Source organism: Anopheles coluzzii, chromosome 2 (assembly GCF_943734685.1).
Source record: "Anopheles coluzzii chromosome 2, AcolN3, whole genome shotgun sequence".
In the NCBI taxonomy this organism is placed as follows: Eukaryota; Metazoa; Arthropoda; class Insecta; order Diptera; family Culicidae; genus Anopheles; species Anopheles coluzzii.
The window spans coordinates 93971385-93988223 of NC_064670.1; the positions used below are offsets into that span (position 1 = coordinate 93971385).

At 49.2% G+C, this 16839-nt stretch overlaps 1 protein-coding gene across 6 annotated transcripts in view; it reads right to left on the reverse strand.

Annotated features, from left to right (window-relative positions):
- LOC120953224 (protein grainyhead) overlaps positions 1 to 16839 on the reverse strand; it is a 186055-nt gene that overhangs the window by 21144 nt on the left and 148072 nt on the right. For all 6 annotated transcript variants that reach the window (XM_049607582.1, XM_049607581.1, XM_049607580.1 and 3 more), the window contains 4 exons: positions 15239 to 15350; positions 13205 to 13299; positions 4971 to 5027; positions 283 to 381 (listed from right to left, as the gene is read on the reverse strand). In XM_049607582.1, the coding sequence (XP_049463539.1) occupies positions 283 to 381; positions 4971 to 5027; positions 13205 to 13299; positions 15239 to 15350 (363 nt within the window). The remainder of the gene's footprint in view (positions 1 to 282; positions 382 to 4970; positions 5028 to 13204; positions 13300 to 15238; positions 15351 to 16839) is intronic.

The following is a 16839-nucleotide window of genomic DNA, read 5'->3' on the forward strand; positions in this document are numbered from 1 at the left end:
CATATTAAAATACATATTAGATTTTATATCGACTGACCGGCTGCATATAAATCAAACGGACGGACAGCCACAGTTTAGTGTCTTGGGATTATATGGTCAACTTTGCACAATATCAAGTCGTCTCGAAGCGTATGCAAATTGCAGCCTACACGGAAGAGGCAAGACAAATTCTACATGTGCTGACAAATGTCAAAGTAATTGGCTATTGGGATCTACTCTGGAGGTACTCCGTGTGTAGATGTGGCACACAATGTCTCTTCTAATGTTTCCTCTAGGACTTACCTTATCACAAAAGACTTTGATTTGACAGTAACCTCGATGGAAAACACTCGTATCGCGCGGATCTTCGAACGTATCGATTTGGAGGTGTAGCGGTAAACCCTGGAAAGAAAAAATGGAAGAAAGCAAAATAAGTTGATGATACGTTAATCGTTCCAAACACTTTACACGACTTAAAGCTATTAATTTTAAAATCAACTCCAATATCGATGCTAATGAAGGGTCTCCTTTCTTTTTAGGTACTTTAAGGTATCCCGCCAGAAGATCCTAGATAAGGATGGTTTGTTCCGTGTTTTTTTGTTCTGAAACAAATCTCACGTTAACGAACGAACGGGAAGTCGAAATGTTTAATACGAACATGACCCCACGGCTGACCATAGCACTGCACCAAAGGATCAAGACCAGAGAATCCTTTTTTCCCATTTCCATGCGCCGCTTTCCCTTTGATTCGCTCCCTACGCGTCCAACTCCGCGTAAACGGAGGGGGTTTCTTATTTAATTTTACTTTATTTTATCACCAGCCGTCATTGATTTGTCTTCTCACACCGCCTTCGCTTATCCTCGGTTTCTCTTCTTCCGCTTCTTACGACTGCCGACTCTTGTTGTATAATGGATTTCTTCGGTACGCTTTGCCCACTGGTTCTTCCTGCCCTCTGTCTGCTGCGTGTTCCGTGTGTGTCTCTCCCTTGGGACATTGGAGAACACCTGTCGGTTTGTTGCTTCGAAGCCTGCCAGGAGAGGAGAAGCCGAGGGAAGTTCGCAGTTCCCAGCACCAGAGCAAGTTCCCACCAGCGAGGCTGAAATAGGGAAGGATTTTTTCGCCTCCCTACCCCATCATCCCGAGACTCAAGCTGAATCTCTTTTCTCTTATGATTATAGATATTATAATATGTTCATTCATGGATTTATCTCAAATGACAGGCAGATAAAAATTGTTGATTTTTCTCGTCTGACCGTTGACTTCCCGCGCCGATTGGGGAGGCAAGGTAGGCGCACCGATCCGATTTCGGTCGTTGCGCCGGCGGAGGTGCCCGTGTGTTCCCGCGGCCGTTTCGAATCGTCCACTATTTAGTCTCGTCAGCAGCGTTTGTCTGGTTTTGTTTCTATCTGCCCACCGATCCTCCCGCTTCTCCATTCGTTACAAACTACCTCCGCGCGATTGACTCTACAGCTCGCCTAAGGGTTTGCCGTCGCACCTATCAGGGAGCTACTTGCTGCTGCTGCTGCTGCTGCGCTGCTAGGCCCAGGCGCAAAGACGTCCGTACCGAGAATCGGACCTTTAACTATGCGGGTCTTGAAAGCCATCATAATGTAAAATAAATAAACCGTAGGATTCTTGTTGCCCGCTATCTCGATGTTACATCTCTCGCTATCCATCCATCCCGGTTGGGATTGGTGGAATTTCTCCCAATAGAAGTGACCCACCGGAGCAGCAAAAACAAAAGCCAGCTGGAGGACGTAGAGCGACTCCCCACCACCTCCGTCGTGTACTCCCATCGAGATTGTACGATCAAATGTCAAAAGTCTTCAACACCAACCGAACGACATGACGCTCCACCCTCGCATACCTTTCTCGCCGTGTTTGGCTGCCGTGGCTGGGCTTTTGGGGTATTAATCTGTCTACATCTACCTTTTGCATTGCCCAAGCAAGTGGAATTTCGAGCGCATGCGCGCAACTGCGCTAATTGGGTACGCAGGTACCGCAACACAGAGGTAAGGAAAACTCCAGGAGGACGCAGAAATTGGGCATCCCTCCGAAAATCAAATCGCTTTCGATTGACATGCTCCAGATGTGAGCACCGAGATAACGGAGCGGGGACGGTGTGTTCGGAACATCATGTGCAGAAAAAAACAACAACACCAATGGGAAACGATAGCGATCGAGTGGCTGGCGGGGCAACCTCAGGCTACGCGCACGCCTGGTAGCCAAACAGAAGGTATCTCGTCAACTCGTCAGCTCTCCGCGACCTCGATCCACGCGTGATGGCGGACTTCCAAATGTGTGCGAGTGCTCAGACGTTTGATGTCCGATCAGGCGATCTGAGATTCCAGCAGAGGGGTGGTGGAAATTCGAATAGTTATATCATTATTAGCATAACACACGCACAGACAAACTCACACACAGAGCTAATAAACGAGTCACCTCGGACTTGGAGCCCCTACATGACCCCGCGACGCAAACGTCATGGGAACTTAGCGTCAGTGTCCACATATCGTTTCCGCTGCGGCTTTCAGTGTCTAGGAAGTGTCGTGCACGTTAAGCTTTGGGGATTTCGGTTCATATTTGAGTGACTGTGGTGCTGCCCTCTGCCTGCTTCTTCCGCTTAACCAACCGCTCCACAATAAAGTAGGCGCAATGTGTATCTTTCCCACTTCTTCTCGGTGCTTATCGAAATGCAAAAAAACGCGATCGAAACGCAAAACAGTATTGAAAGTTTTAATCTTGTCGTTAATTACTAGAAAAATGTATTGATCAATCAACGACGTATTCTGACATTTTGCTTGCCCCGCACCGTTTCATGGCCACAGCGATGGCTTCATTATACGATTGCCTGCAGCAGCAGCCGTCCGGACAATCGGGACGGAAATGATCGGATTATGATAGTGGAAGATGGTGGATTAAAAGTTTTTTTTGTTTTATGCTTACACTGGCGAATACTGTAGGCGATGTGTTCCAGTGACTGCGAAAAAAAAAGTCGGTTGGGACAATTTGCAAGCAAAAACAGTGAACAAAACCAACAGAATACCATCCCGAACTCGGAACCGTAACGCCAAACATGGTAAGCTTAGGTGGTGGTGGTGTTGGTACTGGTACCGGGGGCCTTAGATTAGCACATTTTATACGGCCATTTTCAAATAGGCTTTGTGGGCTTTGAATAATGACAGACAACTGGGCAGTAAAATGTCAAGTGGAATTGATGGTCGCTTTTAATTCGACGCAATTCATTTGGGGTGGACGCAGTGGTGGTTTAGCTGCAATAAAGCTGTGGCTGTGTGTCACATAGAGTGTGGCGCGGGAACACACATTCTCAATAAGACACTCATTTATTGCCAGCAGATGGCGGCACCGCCGAGTGCGGCGGGAGGATGGATTATTTAAGGTTCATTCAAAAATATATGATCATCATTAGTTATGGCGCATTTTAGGAAAACCCTACACCACGAGAAGCTCTCTACGTCCAAGATTAAGTGACGCTTCGTTATACCATCTCACATTACACGAACACGAATGTATGAGTGCACGCGTAAGTAGGGACCCTCTTGCCCCCACCATTATGGGTCATAAATTATACTCCCTTTTTTGCCTGCACTCTTTCTCTATCTCTCTCTCGGCATTCTTTCCCCTTTTGCCTGGGAGGGATTGCGCGAACCGTGCGCGAGTACTTGCTGCACCTAACACGTAATTGCTCATTATCAATTTCAACGTAATTTGCCGATGATGAACAAATAATCATATAATGATAATGATCCAACCCGCGAGCAGAGAACGAGAGATGGTTCACGATCGTTGCTTCGCTCCATTTTCACGTACGGCTTGAACCTTTGCGAACAGTACGGCAACATGGCAGAGCCTTCGGCAGAGCTTAAGGCTTTAAAGAAGGCAGCACTTACTCCTTGAGGCGCCTAGCCTCGCCGATTCGATGGTCATTGAAACTGGACCTTCACAAAGCATTGGTTGCTGCAAACATACACTCTCACCTTCTCCTTGTGCGCGCGATTCATTTTCTTCAAAACATAGCAAACATCATCTGTGCAAAAGCAGAGGGAAGCAGATGGAGAGAAACCATCTTCTCATGATGACAGCCGGTAACTAACTACCCGCTACTCAATCATTCAAACCTGTCAGCGAAAGCGACCCCGAAGCTGGGGCGTGTGCGTGTGTAGTGTACGGTTTTTTGCTCAACCCAACCCCTGGCTGGCCCGGCTGCGGATCCTAAAACATCTTCGCAATGGGCGCAGACAAAAAATAAAGACTGGGGCATCCCCCCTCCGGTGAAAACGCGTGAAAGTGCACAAACGGCGGCACCTGGCACGCCTTATAGATTGATATAGGCTGGCTGATGAGGTAGATGGGAAAAGATGGAAGTTCCTCTCGTCGGTAGCGGGAAAAAAGGGAAAATAAATAAATAATAATAATACATCGCTTAGCGATAGCTCCACTTGCCACAAGCCGATCGATCTCTCTGGATGCCTGGGTGGATGATGTACGCTTGAAAGGCGTCGCCGGACCCACACCCATTCCGTACCGTCCTACCTAGTGCGCTCGTTCAAATGCGATCGATCCCGAAGATGTCGACAGAGGGAGCTAGCTAGCGAGCGAGCGGTCCCATGACTGGGCTAAGTAATCAATTATGAGCATTATGACGGCACCCGAGGTCTTCCCGAGCAGGGGATGATGGGTGGAGATGAGACGTAAAACAAAAAAAATAAACCCTTTAAAACCAAAGCAAGCAATCGAGGCAGCGAATTAACCTATCACGCCGCAAACGATCGCGAGCGTCTTGAAAGCGGATGATGAAGACGATTGCGTGAGTTAGGGATTCTGGTGCTGCGCGAGAGCGTTTTTTTTGTATTGGTCTGCATTTGATCTTTCCTCTCCATCACGAGGATCGTTGTTTTTACTCTGCGACGCCGAGACAAGCGCAATTATAATTGCAACCCAAACCCGATCGAACAGAGCGATACATTACCTTAACACCCTTTTGACTGCTGAAATCCGTACTCAGGCACTGGACGGCGACGTTGATCTGCGAACGATAGCGAGATAGGGAGAAAGACATATATAAATTAATAAATTAATAAAAGATAGCCGCAACAGGGCACCAGGCGGTGGTGTTATAAAGCGCAACTACGAGCCTGTCGTACAAAGTGTGCACAATGTACGAACTTTAGCGGACGCGGCAGCGGCTAGCGGTAAACGATTGCGTGGTAACGATTAGTGCAAAATGTTGTCCTAGGGTTTAAGCGCAATCCACCACCTTTCGGCCCCCCGTTTCCGCCGGCCACAATCGTGTCGTGTTAAACACGACCGAGCGGACGCCGGCGATGGACATGCCGATGGCATTCCGAGGGTACTTCATCATTACTACAGCCTCCGCTCGCGGGATGCGGAATTCTCTCACGCGCTAGTAGAAGTAGTAGTGGCCGGATCGGCCGGTGGATTGAATGATTGCATTTGCTTAATTTAATCTTTCTTTCCTAACGGCAGGTTCGCTGCTTGTTTTGTAGGCGGTGTTGATTGTGGTGCCATTTCGTACAAAGTAGTAGGGGTGTCTCGTGTGTGTGTGTGTGTGTCTGTTTGTAGGCAAATATTATCCATGGCTTTTGACAGTTGACAGATGATGGGTAAGTCGTTAGATTTGTTTTTACACCCTCTAGCGGGTAAATGAAGTGTCGACTAGTCGTTATTGAAGGAGAAGCGCGTTTTCTTGAATTGATCGGTTTGGTGGGCTATATTTTAAAATTGAATATCTTTGCACACAAAAACGCATGCACAATTACTCATGTAAATTAAAGAGAATGCTCATTCAATCTGCACTGTACATTCTATTGCTTACGGTACATTACACCTGTTATCAACCGCTGACCATCCACGTTCAAAGCATTCTCTCTGCAGTAGAAATGGACATTGCGTTGGCACGAAATTCCAATGCCGTCTGGTATGCTTTCCAAGGAAAATCGCAGCTTTCCAAGAACGCAACGGAACGAATTCTAGCCCCAGCTGTCCACCTACAACGTGAACACGCACGCGATTTTCCGCTAGCGGAATGGGCAGTTAATCATTGGGCGTAGGTGATTTGTTAGCCTGGCGTTTGAGGCTCGCGTACCACCGGAAAAAAGGACGCTTCTCGACGCAGCAGCAACAAGCAACGCGGAGGGATACCACCGTTAGGCGCAATGACGATCTTCGCGACTGCCACGGCGTGAATGTTGATGATGATGATGATGATTATTATTATTTTTATGAAGACAGTTGCGCGGTGTACGGGATAAATGGTTGGCCACTTGTTACCGCTGCGCCCATTCACCTACGGGTGGCCATCAGGTGCACGCTGCTTGCGCATAACATTTCCCAAACGATCTGCACACGCTTGCGCGCACTCGCCCTGCCCGCAACCCTTCTTTCCCCCACGAGGTCGCGAAGGAGATGGATGGTTTGGCGCGCACTTTCCCCCACCGGCAACAGGGCAGCGTAAAGTTTTGCACGTGAGCAAAACCTTCGTTGCAGCACGTCGTCCAGGCACTGTTGCTGTTGGTTTGTTTTATGCACACAATCTATGCACACAAACACGGTGGTGCTGATGGGGGGGTAAACCGCGCCAATAGGACGATTTCCACACGCGGTGTGACGTGCGCCATAGAAGAGTAGCGACACCGATCGCACCAAACTGATGGGCGGTGATAAAAAGAGAAGTGATTGCCCCATGTCTGGGTCACCGCGTGTGCGCTCAAAACCCTCAACCGCCTCGTTCGTTTGCTTATTAAAAGCGTTTAACGATAATTGCATGACACCGAGGACCGAGGCGAGCACTCAGCGGTCTTCGCCAGTCAGTTTATCGGTTCAATCTAGGGAAAAGAATAATCTAATCAGCTTTCCTCCCCCTCGACCGCGCGTACTGGTGGCGCGATCGTAAAAGAAAAGATCAACACGATGGTGGTGGAGATCAGACTTTTGCTGCTGCTGCTGTTGCTGCTGGCATGCGATCGGTCTGACCCCATTTGCCAGGCATCGAGATCAAGCGAATTGATCGTCTCCGATTAGACACGACCCTTGAAGGTTTGCTTTGACACTACTATGTCGCCGAGGTCCGATTCCACCGGAAAAGGGGATTGTACTTTCATCTCGTTAAACGGTTTTACTATCTGCCTCGCTTCGTGTGTGTCGATTTTCCAAATGAGACAACCGAATCACCCTCTCTGTATGTGGTATATGAGGGTCAATATAGTGCTCTTTCTAAATGCTGTACACAAGTGAAGCTTTCAAGTTGTAAATTTATAGCACCATCATGATCTTTCCAACAAACTTTTAATATGCCTTTCCGTTTTGAGAGGCTACAATCCACGTGCCACAACGTCGGAAGGTTCGTCGGCAATCACAGCTAATTATGACATTTCCTTCACAACCTGTCGATGCGTTCGATGGCCCAGTGCACCATAAACTCGACCAGTTAAATGCCAATTGGGTGAAAAATAATCATCGTATGTATGTTTGCTCCTCACCCAAATTAAGAAAGAGACGGCTGGCAAAACCCACAAAGGAATGAAGCCATAAATAAAACCCCCCCAAGAGAGGACAAAACCGGCGACATCGCCCAAGTCTTAATCATCATCGATACCATAACCTAACCTCAACATTCTTGGGTCACGTTTTCCGTCTTGTCTCTTTTGCGAAACCGGTGGAAGTTATCTGATGGTAATGCTGAAGCAAGAACCAAAAGACATTTGCACACAGCACAGTAAAGAAAACGGGAGATGATACAAATATTGTCACTACCAGCGGACAACTGCATACCAAAGCAGAAGGGACGCTATTAAAGCTCAGAATGTATGCCTGCCGGGATTTTGGCCACGAATGTTTTTCACCTTCTTCGGCTGCATTTGCATCGAAAACGGCACCCGATCACTCCGTTCGTGAGTGATGGACGAAGGTGTGTCTCTGCTTTACGATTTTGTCGCATATCACCACTGTGCATCGCAGCAAAAGGGACAAAACCAGCAAAACAGAAGCACAGAATTTGAACACAACAACAACAACAAAAACGAAACAATCAAAACGATTTCGCTGGCGACGGCTGGGACTTCACCGTCAGCGGAGCGCAGACGAACACACAAACAAATTAAATGATTATCGCTTTATTTTCGACACATGATTCTGTGTCCCGTCCGACCGCGCAATGAAAGAAGCGTGCCGGTGCGCGCACTGGTCCACTGGCGTTCCCGAAAACGGACAGAAGCCGTTTTTTACGAGGTTTTATCATCATCATCACCCCGGCACAGTGGCCCAGTAGCAGTGGGAGGGTGCGATGCCACACTTGGACGCGTTTGCCCATTAGCCGAGAGTAGCCTGCGTTGCGCGTAGGTTGTTTGCGTATTTTAGCATGCGTACGAACGTCCAAGCGTCTTCTTCCTCATGTTGAAAAAAAACGGGAGGAGCAGGATAAGAGGAAGGTCGAGTAAAAGTAAAACAAATGTAACACACAAACACGCACCTTCGTGGAATGAAAGACGCCACGCGGCGGTGGAATTGATTTTTCTTCCGCCAGCGCTCCGTTTCAACCCCGTTTTTTATCATTTCTTATCCGCACAAGGCGGAACAGCGTGTTGCATAGATGCAGGCGGTAAACTGCCAACCGGGTTGCCGGTCCTGGCGAAATCGCAACTCCGTTTTAGTAATATTTTAGCAACTTTATTACACTCCGACAGTTTTATTTCGGTTCCGCGCCAGCGTGTGTTTCGGGACGTTGGCAATGCCTCGAGAGGCCTCAACCGGTGTCTTTCCCAATCTCCGCCGACGGATATAGATTAAGACGTTTGCGACAATCGATTCGAGATGTGGTTGTTTTTTTTTGCTTCTCCAACCACTATGTGCCAAACGAGCTACATTTACAAGTTGTTAAATTAAATCCGATGGATATGCGTTCTTGGGGTCATTAATTTATTGAAATTTATGCTTCGTTCGCTGCTGCGTTGCTATTGGTTGTCACAAAATGCGGATAAGGCGCCCTCTACGGGGATTGAATGGAAGCTGTGCGACGCGGAGATTGCTCTGAGTGCAAGGTGTACTAACTGGAACCTTGAGCGTTTTTATTTCCCTTACCGTGTGGCGCTCGCAGTTGCCAAAGCGAACGGAACGGCGAGACTGTACAAGGTAAAGATTACAATTTGATTGTATTAAACGCCCAAACGCAAACATCGTGTATCGCGATGCGGGCATAAGAGCGTACAAGACACTGAAGGACACATCGAATGTGTTCCCTCCTCCCGGAAGAGGCCGGCCGGTGGTGGTCATTGGCACTAATCGAAATATTAATTTTCAACCCTCGCCCGTTCCGAACCCAGCTGCCGATCCGATTTCCGTCTCTTGCAGCTTCCCCCGCCTTACCTTCGCGAGCGTATCGCTAGATGGCGTAACGATAGGAAGGGAGTGAAAAGTCTTCCACGCCGCTGTCTGCCGGATGACATCACCCGAAGCGACACAGCCACTTTCCCATGACGCATCGACAGACGGCGGGCGCGCGAAAAGAAATTAGTGTGCCACATGCCTACGCAACCAAACCAGCCAGCCAGCCAACTAGCCACACAAACACTGTCCGCAACACACTTGCCGCCAACTCTGTCTGTCCCTCCTAGGTTTCTACAGCGCTGCTGCGTAAGCCCACGCGAAACAAACCTAGCCATCGGGCGAACGGTCGCGGGTTCACGGTGCCGGGGTTCGCCCGTTTCGGGATCCGATCGGTCATCCGTATGCCCGCGTGTCGACCGCGTATCGATCGGACGTGCCGCGGTTCGATCGACCAACGCAAACCGCGCACACACCGCGCCTGGTGACACTTTTACACTTCTTTCCGGCACTTGGGTGCGCGCGCGCGCGTGGAGGTTATTGCGCTGGATCGCACATGTCAACTGTGCGCTGATTTATTTCTGTGTGTGTGTGTGTGTCCGAGGGGGCTGACTCGCAGTGTCGCGTTTTTACTATCATTGTTGCTACTGCGCGCGTTGGCCCTCCATCAGCGGAGTTCGTTGGACCGAAATGGTTAATAGCAAACACACATACACACAGGGTTTGCGGTAGACACAATAGTTCAAACTGGAGCCTACCGGAGCCGGGAGTTCGATTAATCATTGCGATATTTATTCCCGACCGGAAAGCGAAATGGCTGTCGTAAGTTGTTTCTCTCTTCCCAAACTTCTAAATCTCCTACTGACATTGGTCCCCGGTTTGGTTGGGAAATGCAGAAGCCAGCAATCAATAGGAGATCGATGATTTCCTTTGCGCAAGGGAAGTCATGCAGAGTGACACGGTTTCTGCTCTCGGGCGGGTAGAGTGTAACATTGTTAGGGTCAGATATCTCCGCTAAGCGTTATAAATTGTTTCAAATATTGTGAAAGCCACATTAGCATTAAGCGCTGGGGGACGAATCTGTAACGCGCAAAACACACGCAACACATTATTCACATGCAGCAGCAGCAGCAGCAGGTCTTTGGCAAGAAGCGAGGACCGGTAGACCTTAACTCACTGCCGCGACCACTGTCGATTAAATAGTGCAGATTAGCCATCACTACTTCTACTTTGTTTCCCGCTAGTCCAAATTCCAGCGCTTTGCTTTGCAAAAATGTTAGCAGCCACAGCAGCAGCAGTGGACAGCTGTTTGATCACCATCGCCAGGTCCCGTCGGGTGATTAGCGGGCGAGCCGGCAGCAACTCGGGAGAAGACTAATTGTCTTTTGGCACGATCTTGACGTACTCCGGGGCAGAGCAGAAAGTTGACGTTTTTGGGGTGTTGTCTTCGGGGCGGTAATTAATCTTGCTCCGAGCGTTCCAAACCCTCTCCCCTATCTACTCCTCCAATATCCCGCGATAGCATCGGAGTGATCTAATTCCGAGCCGCGCCACTACCCAAACCCCTAACATGCCCGCCCCTCCCAAAGCCCAATGTGCAAAGTCTGCGCCACGGACTTAGCGACGACAATTCGCTCAAAACTGCGGACACTGCGGCGAGAAATGAAATGCGCGTATGAGTTTTCGATCATGTGCCGATGTGCCGCTCGCTGCTGTCTATCGACGAATGTTGCGATTCCCTTTTGGCTCTCCCCGGCTCCTATCGTCCCTCCGCGCTCGCCTTAGGCCGCGCGCGTAGGCGTGATCGATTGGGGTCTAGAGAAAATATTTTGTTTCGGAGCTGTGATCGAATGCGCAAACAGCACAAACGACCAGCCAGATCTGACAACCCGCGGGTGACAAAGGGGACACATGTTCGGCCTGTCCCCCCCCCCTCCCTACCCCTTTTGGTGGTGATTGGCAGCGTTTGTGCGTACGCAGACATGCTGAAAGATTTATTTCACTACATCGCGACACACAATCGCGCGGCACACCGTGCGCAACCAACACGAAATGCAACACGAAAAACTAATCAAGGGATCAAACCATTTTCGGCCGTGCGGGCTTTGAGCGACAGGCGACAAGGAAAGCTCAGAACGAACCTTCCCCGCTGGTGGGTGTCCCGAAAGGTTGACGGTTCTGGTGGGTTTGGATTTAGCGCTCGTTGGAGTACTTGGAGTTCTTGGAGAAGGGGAGTGGTTGCACACACACATCGCGCTATGCGTATGTTTTCTTGGTTCCTCCATGTCTGATTCAGAATAAATGCTCTGCTCACGTTTCTGGTGAGTGTCACAGGAGCGAATATTTGATGCCGAAATGACAGAATTCAATTAGAATGTTGTTGGTTTTTGGAGGTAAGCTTTGGCAGTTAGCACCTACGCAAGTCGGGCGTACTAATTTTAATATGCGAAGGATGATGGAGATTCGGAAGAGCTCGAATGTCTTTCTTCTCGTGTCAATATCGCCTGAAACTAACATTGATATCCAGAGCGTATCGTTTCATTCAAAATTAGAGCATGGATGACTAAACTTTGGCAAGGTTTCCATGTATATTTATTGCTGAAAGATGATTCATACGGTCAAATGCTGCTTAAAAGCCCCGATGATCCAACACACCAAGGAGTGACTCACCGTTCATTAGTGCCTCGGAAGACGGAAATTTCCCAAACATCAAATCAAGTTTTGAGCTTCCAAACTTGCCTAATAAATGTACCGTTTGCCGATGGCTCCAACGGATATTTCCAATAATTCACCCAACCTCTATAGAAGCTCACGGAATGGGGCGGTTTACGTTTTTAATATCCCGCCCGCCTGCTGACGCTTTATAACCTCTCACGAGCCGTAACCACGGCTTCTCTTGAACCGATCTGCGCCATCGATAGCTTTTGCAGTAGCGATTTTAATTAGCTTCTGCATCGACACTCCATTTTCAATCCCCTCCCTCATCTCCCCATTCCCGCTCCGGAACCGGAAAGAAAGAGTCACAAAACGCGCAGGGAATCATCTGCGCTTGACTCTGTCCGGTGGCACGAATGCACGAACGAACCCGTACACACCGGAAAGCTAACGAGACCGACGACGCTCAACCACCATCCATGCACCGCGCGGCTCGACGTGGCCAAATCGTCGTCATAAATATTGCAATGAAATAATGTTATTATTTTTACTTCTATGATTTATCATTTCCATTACCCGATCGCACACGGCACTGTGAGTTGCGCAGGAAGGAAATTGGAAGAAGCCGAATCCAAAGCCGGCGGGACGAGCCGAGGTGTGTGTGTGCGCCGAATGGCGGCGACGGGTGATAATAATAATAAAAAAAACCGATTCCCTCCCGCTTTCCCGACCTCGGCCACTACCAACGAAATATATGAACTTCCAGCGCCATTTTAAAAAGGGCCCACCAAGAAGCCCTCGCCATCGAGAGTCACAGGAAATGAGATTATTTTAATTTATGTACACTTAATGGTGAATGTGTTTCGTGCTTTGTTGTTGTTGTTACTGTCGTTCACTGTGGTACAGAGCAAGAAGTTCCCCTTCCGATGACGATACCGATGCGACACGATGGCCTTCGCAGCTCATCGGTGTATCGGTCGTTCCAAGTGGGGTTTTATACTTTTCACATGCGCGATCCATCGCACCGACCTCCTTTTTCGATGAAAAATGCATTTTTCGGTTCTTTTTGCTTCGTTGCACACATTCCGCACACGGCGGTCGAGGCGCGCTCGTGGGAATTGGACGCGTTACCGACTGCAATCGCACCAAACGCACTATGCGCACAACAGGGCCTTTGTCATAAGCTTGGCACTCTGGTGGAAAACTTACCTTGGCGGAGCTCTCGAGAGGATTCCAGTATACGGCAATCGCGTTGTGCGAAACTTCCTCGATGCAACCGGCCAGCCCGACGGAGTTCTTCGTGTCTGTAAAGGAGGGAAAATGGCATGATTAAAGAACAGTACCGTGGAGTGGAGAAGACACTGACATATGTTTCTCTGCAAGGGCGCGACAAAGGGTAGTTTGGCTTGAAGCTAGAAATAACACAGTTTAATTATGCGAAATCTCTTTAGGATCGAAGAGATCTTGACATCATCGTAACCATGTCAGAACCATTGCCTACCAAGCATAAACATCAACCTGACACTCAATACCGGTCATTGCCCATCTGCTATCCCCTGCCGACTAGAGAGGCTTCATTCTACCCCCGCTCGCACAGCTAAACGATTGCAATTATCCCGATACCGAAGAGCCCATGCCAGAAAAGGGATCTTATCTGCATTGCGTTCGGTTTTGTAAAATTTGATCTTTATGTCGCCTGTACATCCTCCTGCACACTGGACTAATTGAGCTACTCGATGCATGACACTGCATGACAAAACATTATAGTTTCACCGGCTGTCAACGGCAATTGACAGACGCAACATTGTCGCAACTGCAGATCCTGAACCCCGGTTGGTTGTTGCCATCGTTCAGGGCAGAACCGGGCGTTTGGTCGTAACCGCACAGCCGCGATTAAATGAATCGATAATAATTGGCACAGCCGGTGGTACGAAGAGCAACGAATACGATCTTTTCCCCCTCCAGAATAGCTCGTCCAATGCGCAAACGCAAGCAGCAAGGTTGTGGAAAATAAAACAAAACGTGACGATGCTGCTCTTTACTCTTGCTCTTCTGGCAAAGGTGTAGCGAAGCGTAAGACGAGCAGGAAAGTTAATGTTGATTGTCCAGCGAGTGAACAACCGTTTGCAGCAAATTACAATCGATAAAATTACGTTTAATTGTTACGGCAGCCAGCTGCTGCTCGGCGGCCGAGATGATGGGAGGTGCAGAGATTCGCGCAGCAAGCCTAGCAGGCCAAGATAGTTTGATGTCCTACGGTGCACATAAATGTGCGCTTAACGCTCACCGATCATCACCATCCAGCAAAGGCTGGATCCGTTCTGCAGCAAAGATGGTAATTCTAATGGATCATCATACACCATCATCATCCCCCTGGGTGTGCGTTACTGGTCTGTGCAAGAACGTTTCCCCGCTCCAAAAGAAGCAGTGCATCAGCAGGAATGCTGTCCGTTGCAATTAGCAATTCGGAGTGTGGTACGCGTTGTCTTACTCGCATGCACTGATGTCGCTCCGGATCACGTCTCCTGCCAAACAACAACCTACCCGCAGATCATGATTAAATCAAACGTACGGTCTGCGTCTCTGCTTCTACACCGAGATCCTTTGTGGCCGGTGGCAGCTGGTGCGTACAAAGAAAAGAGCGCCAGAAACACCGATCGACACCAGACAGCGACGATCTGCGTCAGATTGTCCATCATTAAACCGTACCGAATGCTCGGTTGTATAAACCAGTTCCACACACTCTTCCTCCCCTTCCAATCACACACACACTGGCTGGCCCATACATCAGCGGCCAATAATCGCCAGCAATAAGCAATAAATATAATTAAATAATTGTCCGTTTAGTTGTCGCCGGTAGATTCGCGCCAGGGCCGCGGAGAGCGCCGGGCCGAGAGTGCCGCACCGTGCCGCATGTTTCTCCCGTCGGGACCCTATCGGGAGCTTGTTTTGCATAAAATTATGATTTACTGGAAATTGGTACCCGGGGTTCGAGAGTTCAATGATAATCGATAAATAAAGCACGGTAATTGAATTCCAGGGCCCGGGCAGATTTCTCCTCCAGCTCGGAAAAGGATATGCTTAATGGATGCGCACCTTTCGCTGATGCTCATTCCAGAGAAGGGTCCACGACGCCCTAACCTCCCCACAAGCTCACTCATCACGCGGCTGCAATGATTCCTCCAACGCGCCTACCCAGAACTGCACCTTGCCACTTGGTGGCAGGTGCCTGACGGTACTTACCGGCATCTAATATTCTCTGCTTGACCGAATGCTGCCGACTGTGCCAGAACTGCCAGGCTTTAATTTCATCCTCGGGGCTTTTCTCCTCGCGGAACAGCAGCATGATGACGCTCTGGAAAAAAGGGGAAGAGAGAGAGGTGGAGGAAATGTTATTACTCATACAGTATTGGCTGCCCCGCGCAAAAGCACGCGCAATCGTGTAACCTAGAGAACGGCGTGCAGAAGGTACGGCGTTAAAGCCACTGTCACGATTCTACGCCGACGTCATTTCGAGATCGTGGCTGTTGAATTTAGGCGCCCCCGGTTCGTCAACGCACCGCAAATCGATGGCGGTAAAGGCGAGATCGCTTTTTACCCTTTTGTAGACGAATACAGATCTTTCAGGAGGCAGAGAAGAAAAAAAAAACACTAACACACAGCTCATGCGCCGTTCTTTACGCGCAATGCGTTTCATCGCCCGCGGGGAAGCAAACAACGTGTCAGCGCTAAGATTGATCGAGCATCCGGGCAAACTTCCACACACACACAACCGGAAGAAAAGACGAGAAAGGTACTGAAATTTTCAAAAGCAAAAAAAAGCTAACCCTTTTCTTTCTTTCCCCCCCTTCCCCGGCAGGAGGTTCGACGCTGGATGACAAATTAAGTTCGCGCGATTGGATGCAGTTCTGCGCTTACTGACGGGAAAAGCGGGACACTGCCGCAGTTGAATCGTGAAATTCTCAAGCCCGGCCGCGCGGAAGGGTAAAGCTTTAATTTAAATATTTGCTCAAAGATTAATCATTGCTACTAATTCGATCGTGCCGACGGTATGCTTCAAATCCTTCGCCGTACCCTTCCCGACGCTCGAAGCGAAGGACGGTGCGCGCGTTTGGCGGCGCGTGAAGATAGCGATCTTGGTCCCAGAGAGAGAGCTGGGAACGAGATTCCCCGCTCACCGGAATAAGCAATGCGTGTTCCGAAATCTTTACACACCCCAACTGCACACACGTACGTCAGGGTGACGCACAGGAACGCACAGCCGCGATTAGGCGAATTGTTTAGGCGAACCGTTGGCGTTTGCGGAACGTTGAAAATCTGTGCAATCGGTGTGCGATGGTGGTGATGTACGCGACTAGCACATTCTCACTAGCTTTTTTTTTCTTGCGCGCGGTTCAAAACATTCCCCGTGAGGCAGCGGTGGCAAGCAAACGCACTCCACGCACCAGCCCATAGACAACACGCATGCATTCAAACGGTTCAAAGGAGGCAGCATAAACAGAAAAAAACGCTATAAGCTTCACATTCCAAAACGAAGCTCCTGGCTAGTTGCGGACGGCTGCAGGGAACGGAATAGTGATTGCAAACCGAGGTCTAGAGAGAGCCACAAATCTCTCTACGCAGGCGCATTTCACGCGACATATCAACACGGAACAGTGCTGCTGCAGGAGGCTGCGTAGGCCGTGTGTGCTGGAGGTGGAAAATTGGAAGTGGAAAAGAATCGCACACACAGACACATGATAGAAACGAACGCTGTGGGCTTCCACCGATGTGGTCAGTTGTCCAGTTGTGGCCGTGGGATGGATGCACAAACGCGGAGCAAAAGAAAAAAATGCATACGCTGC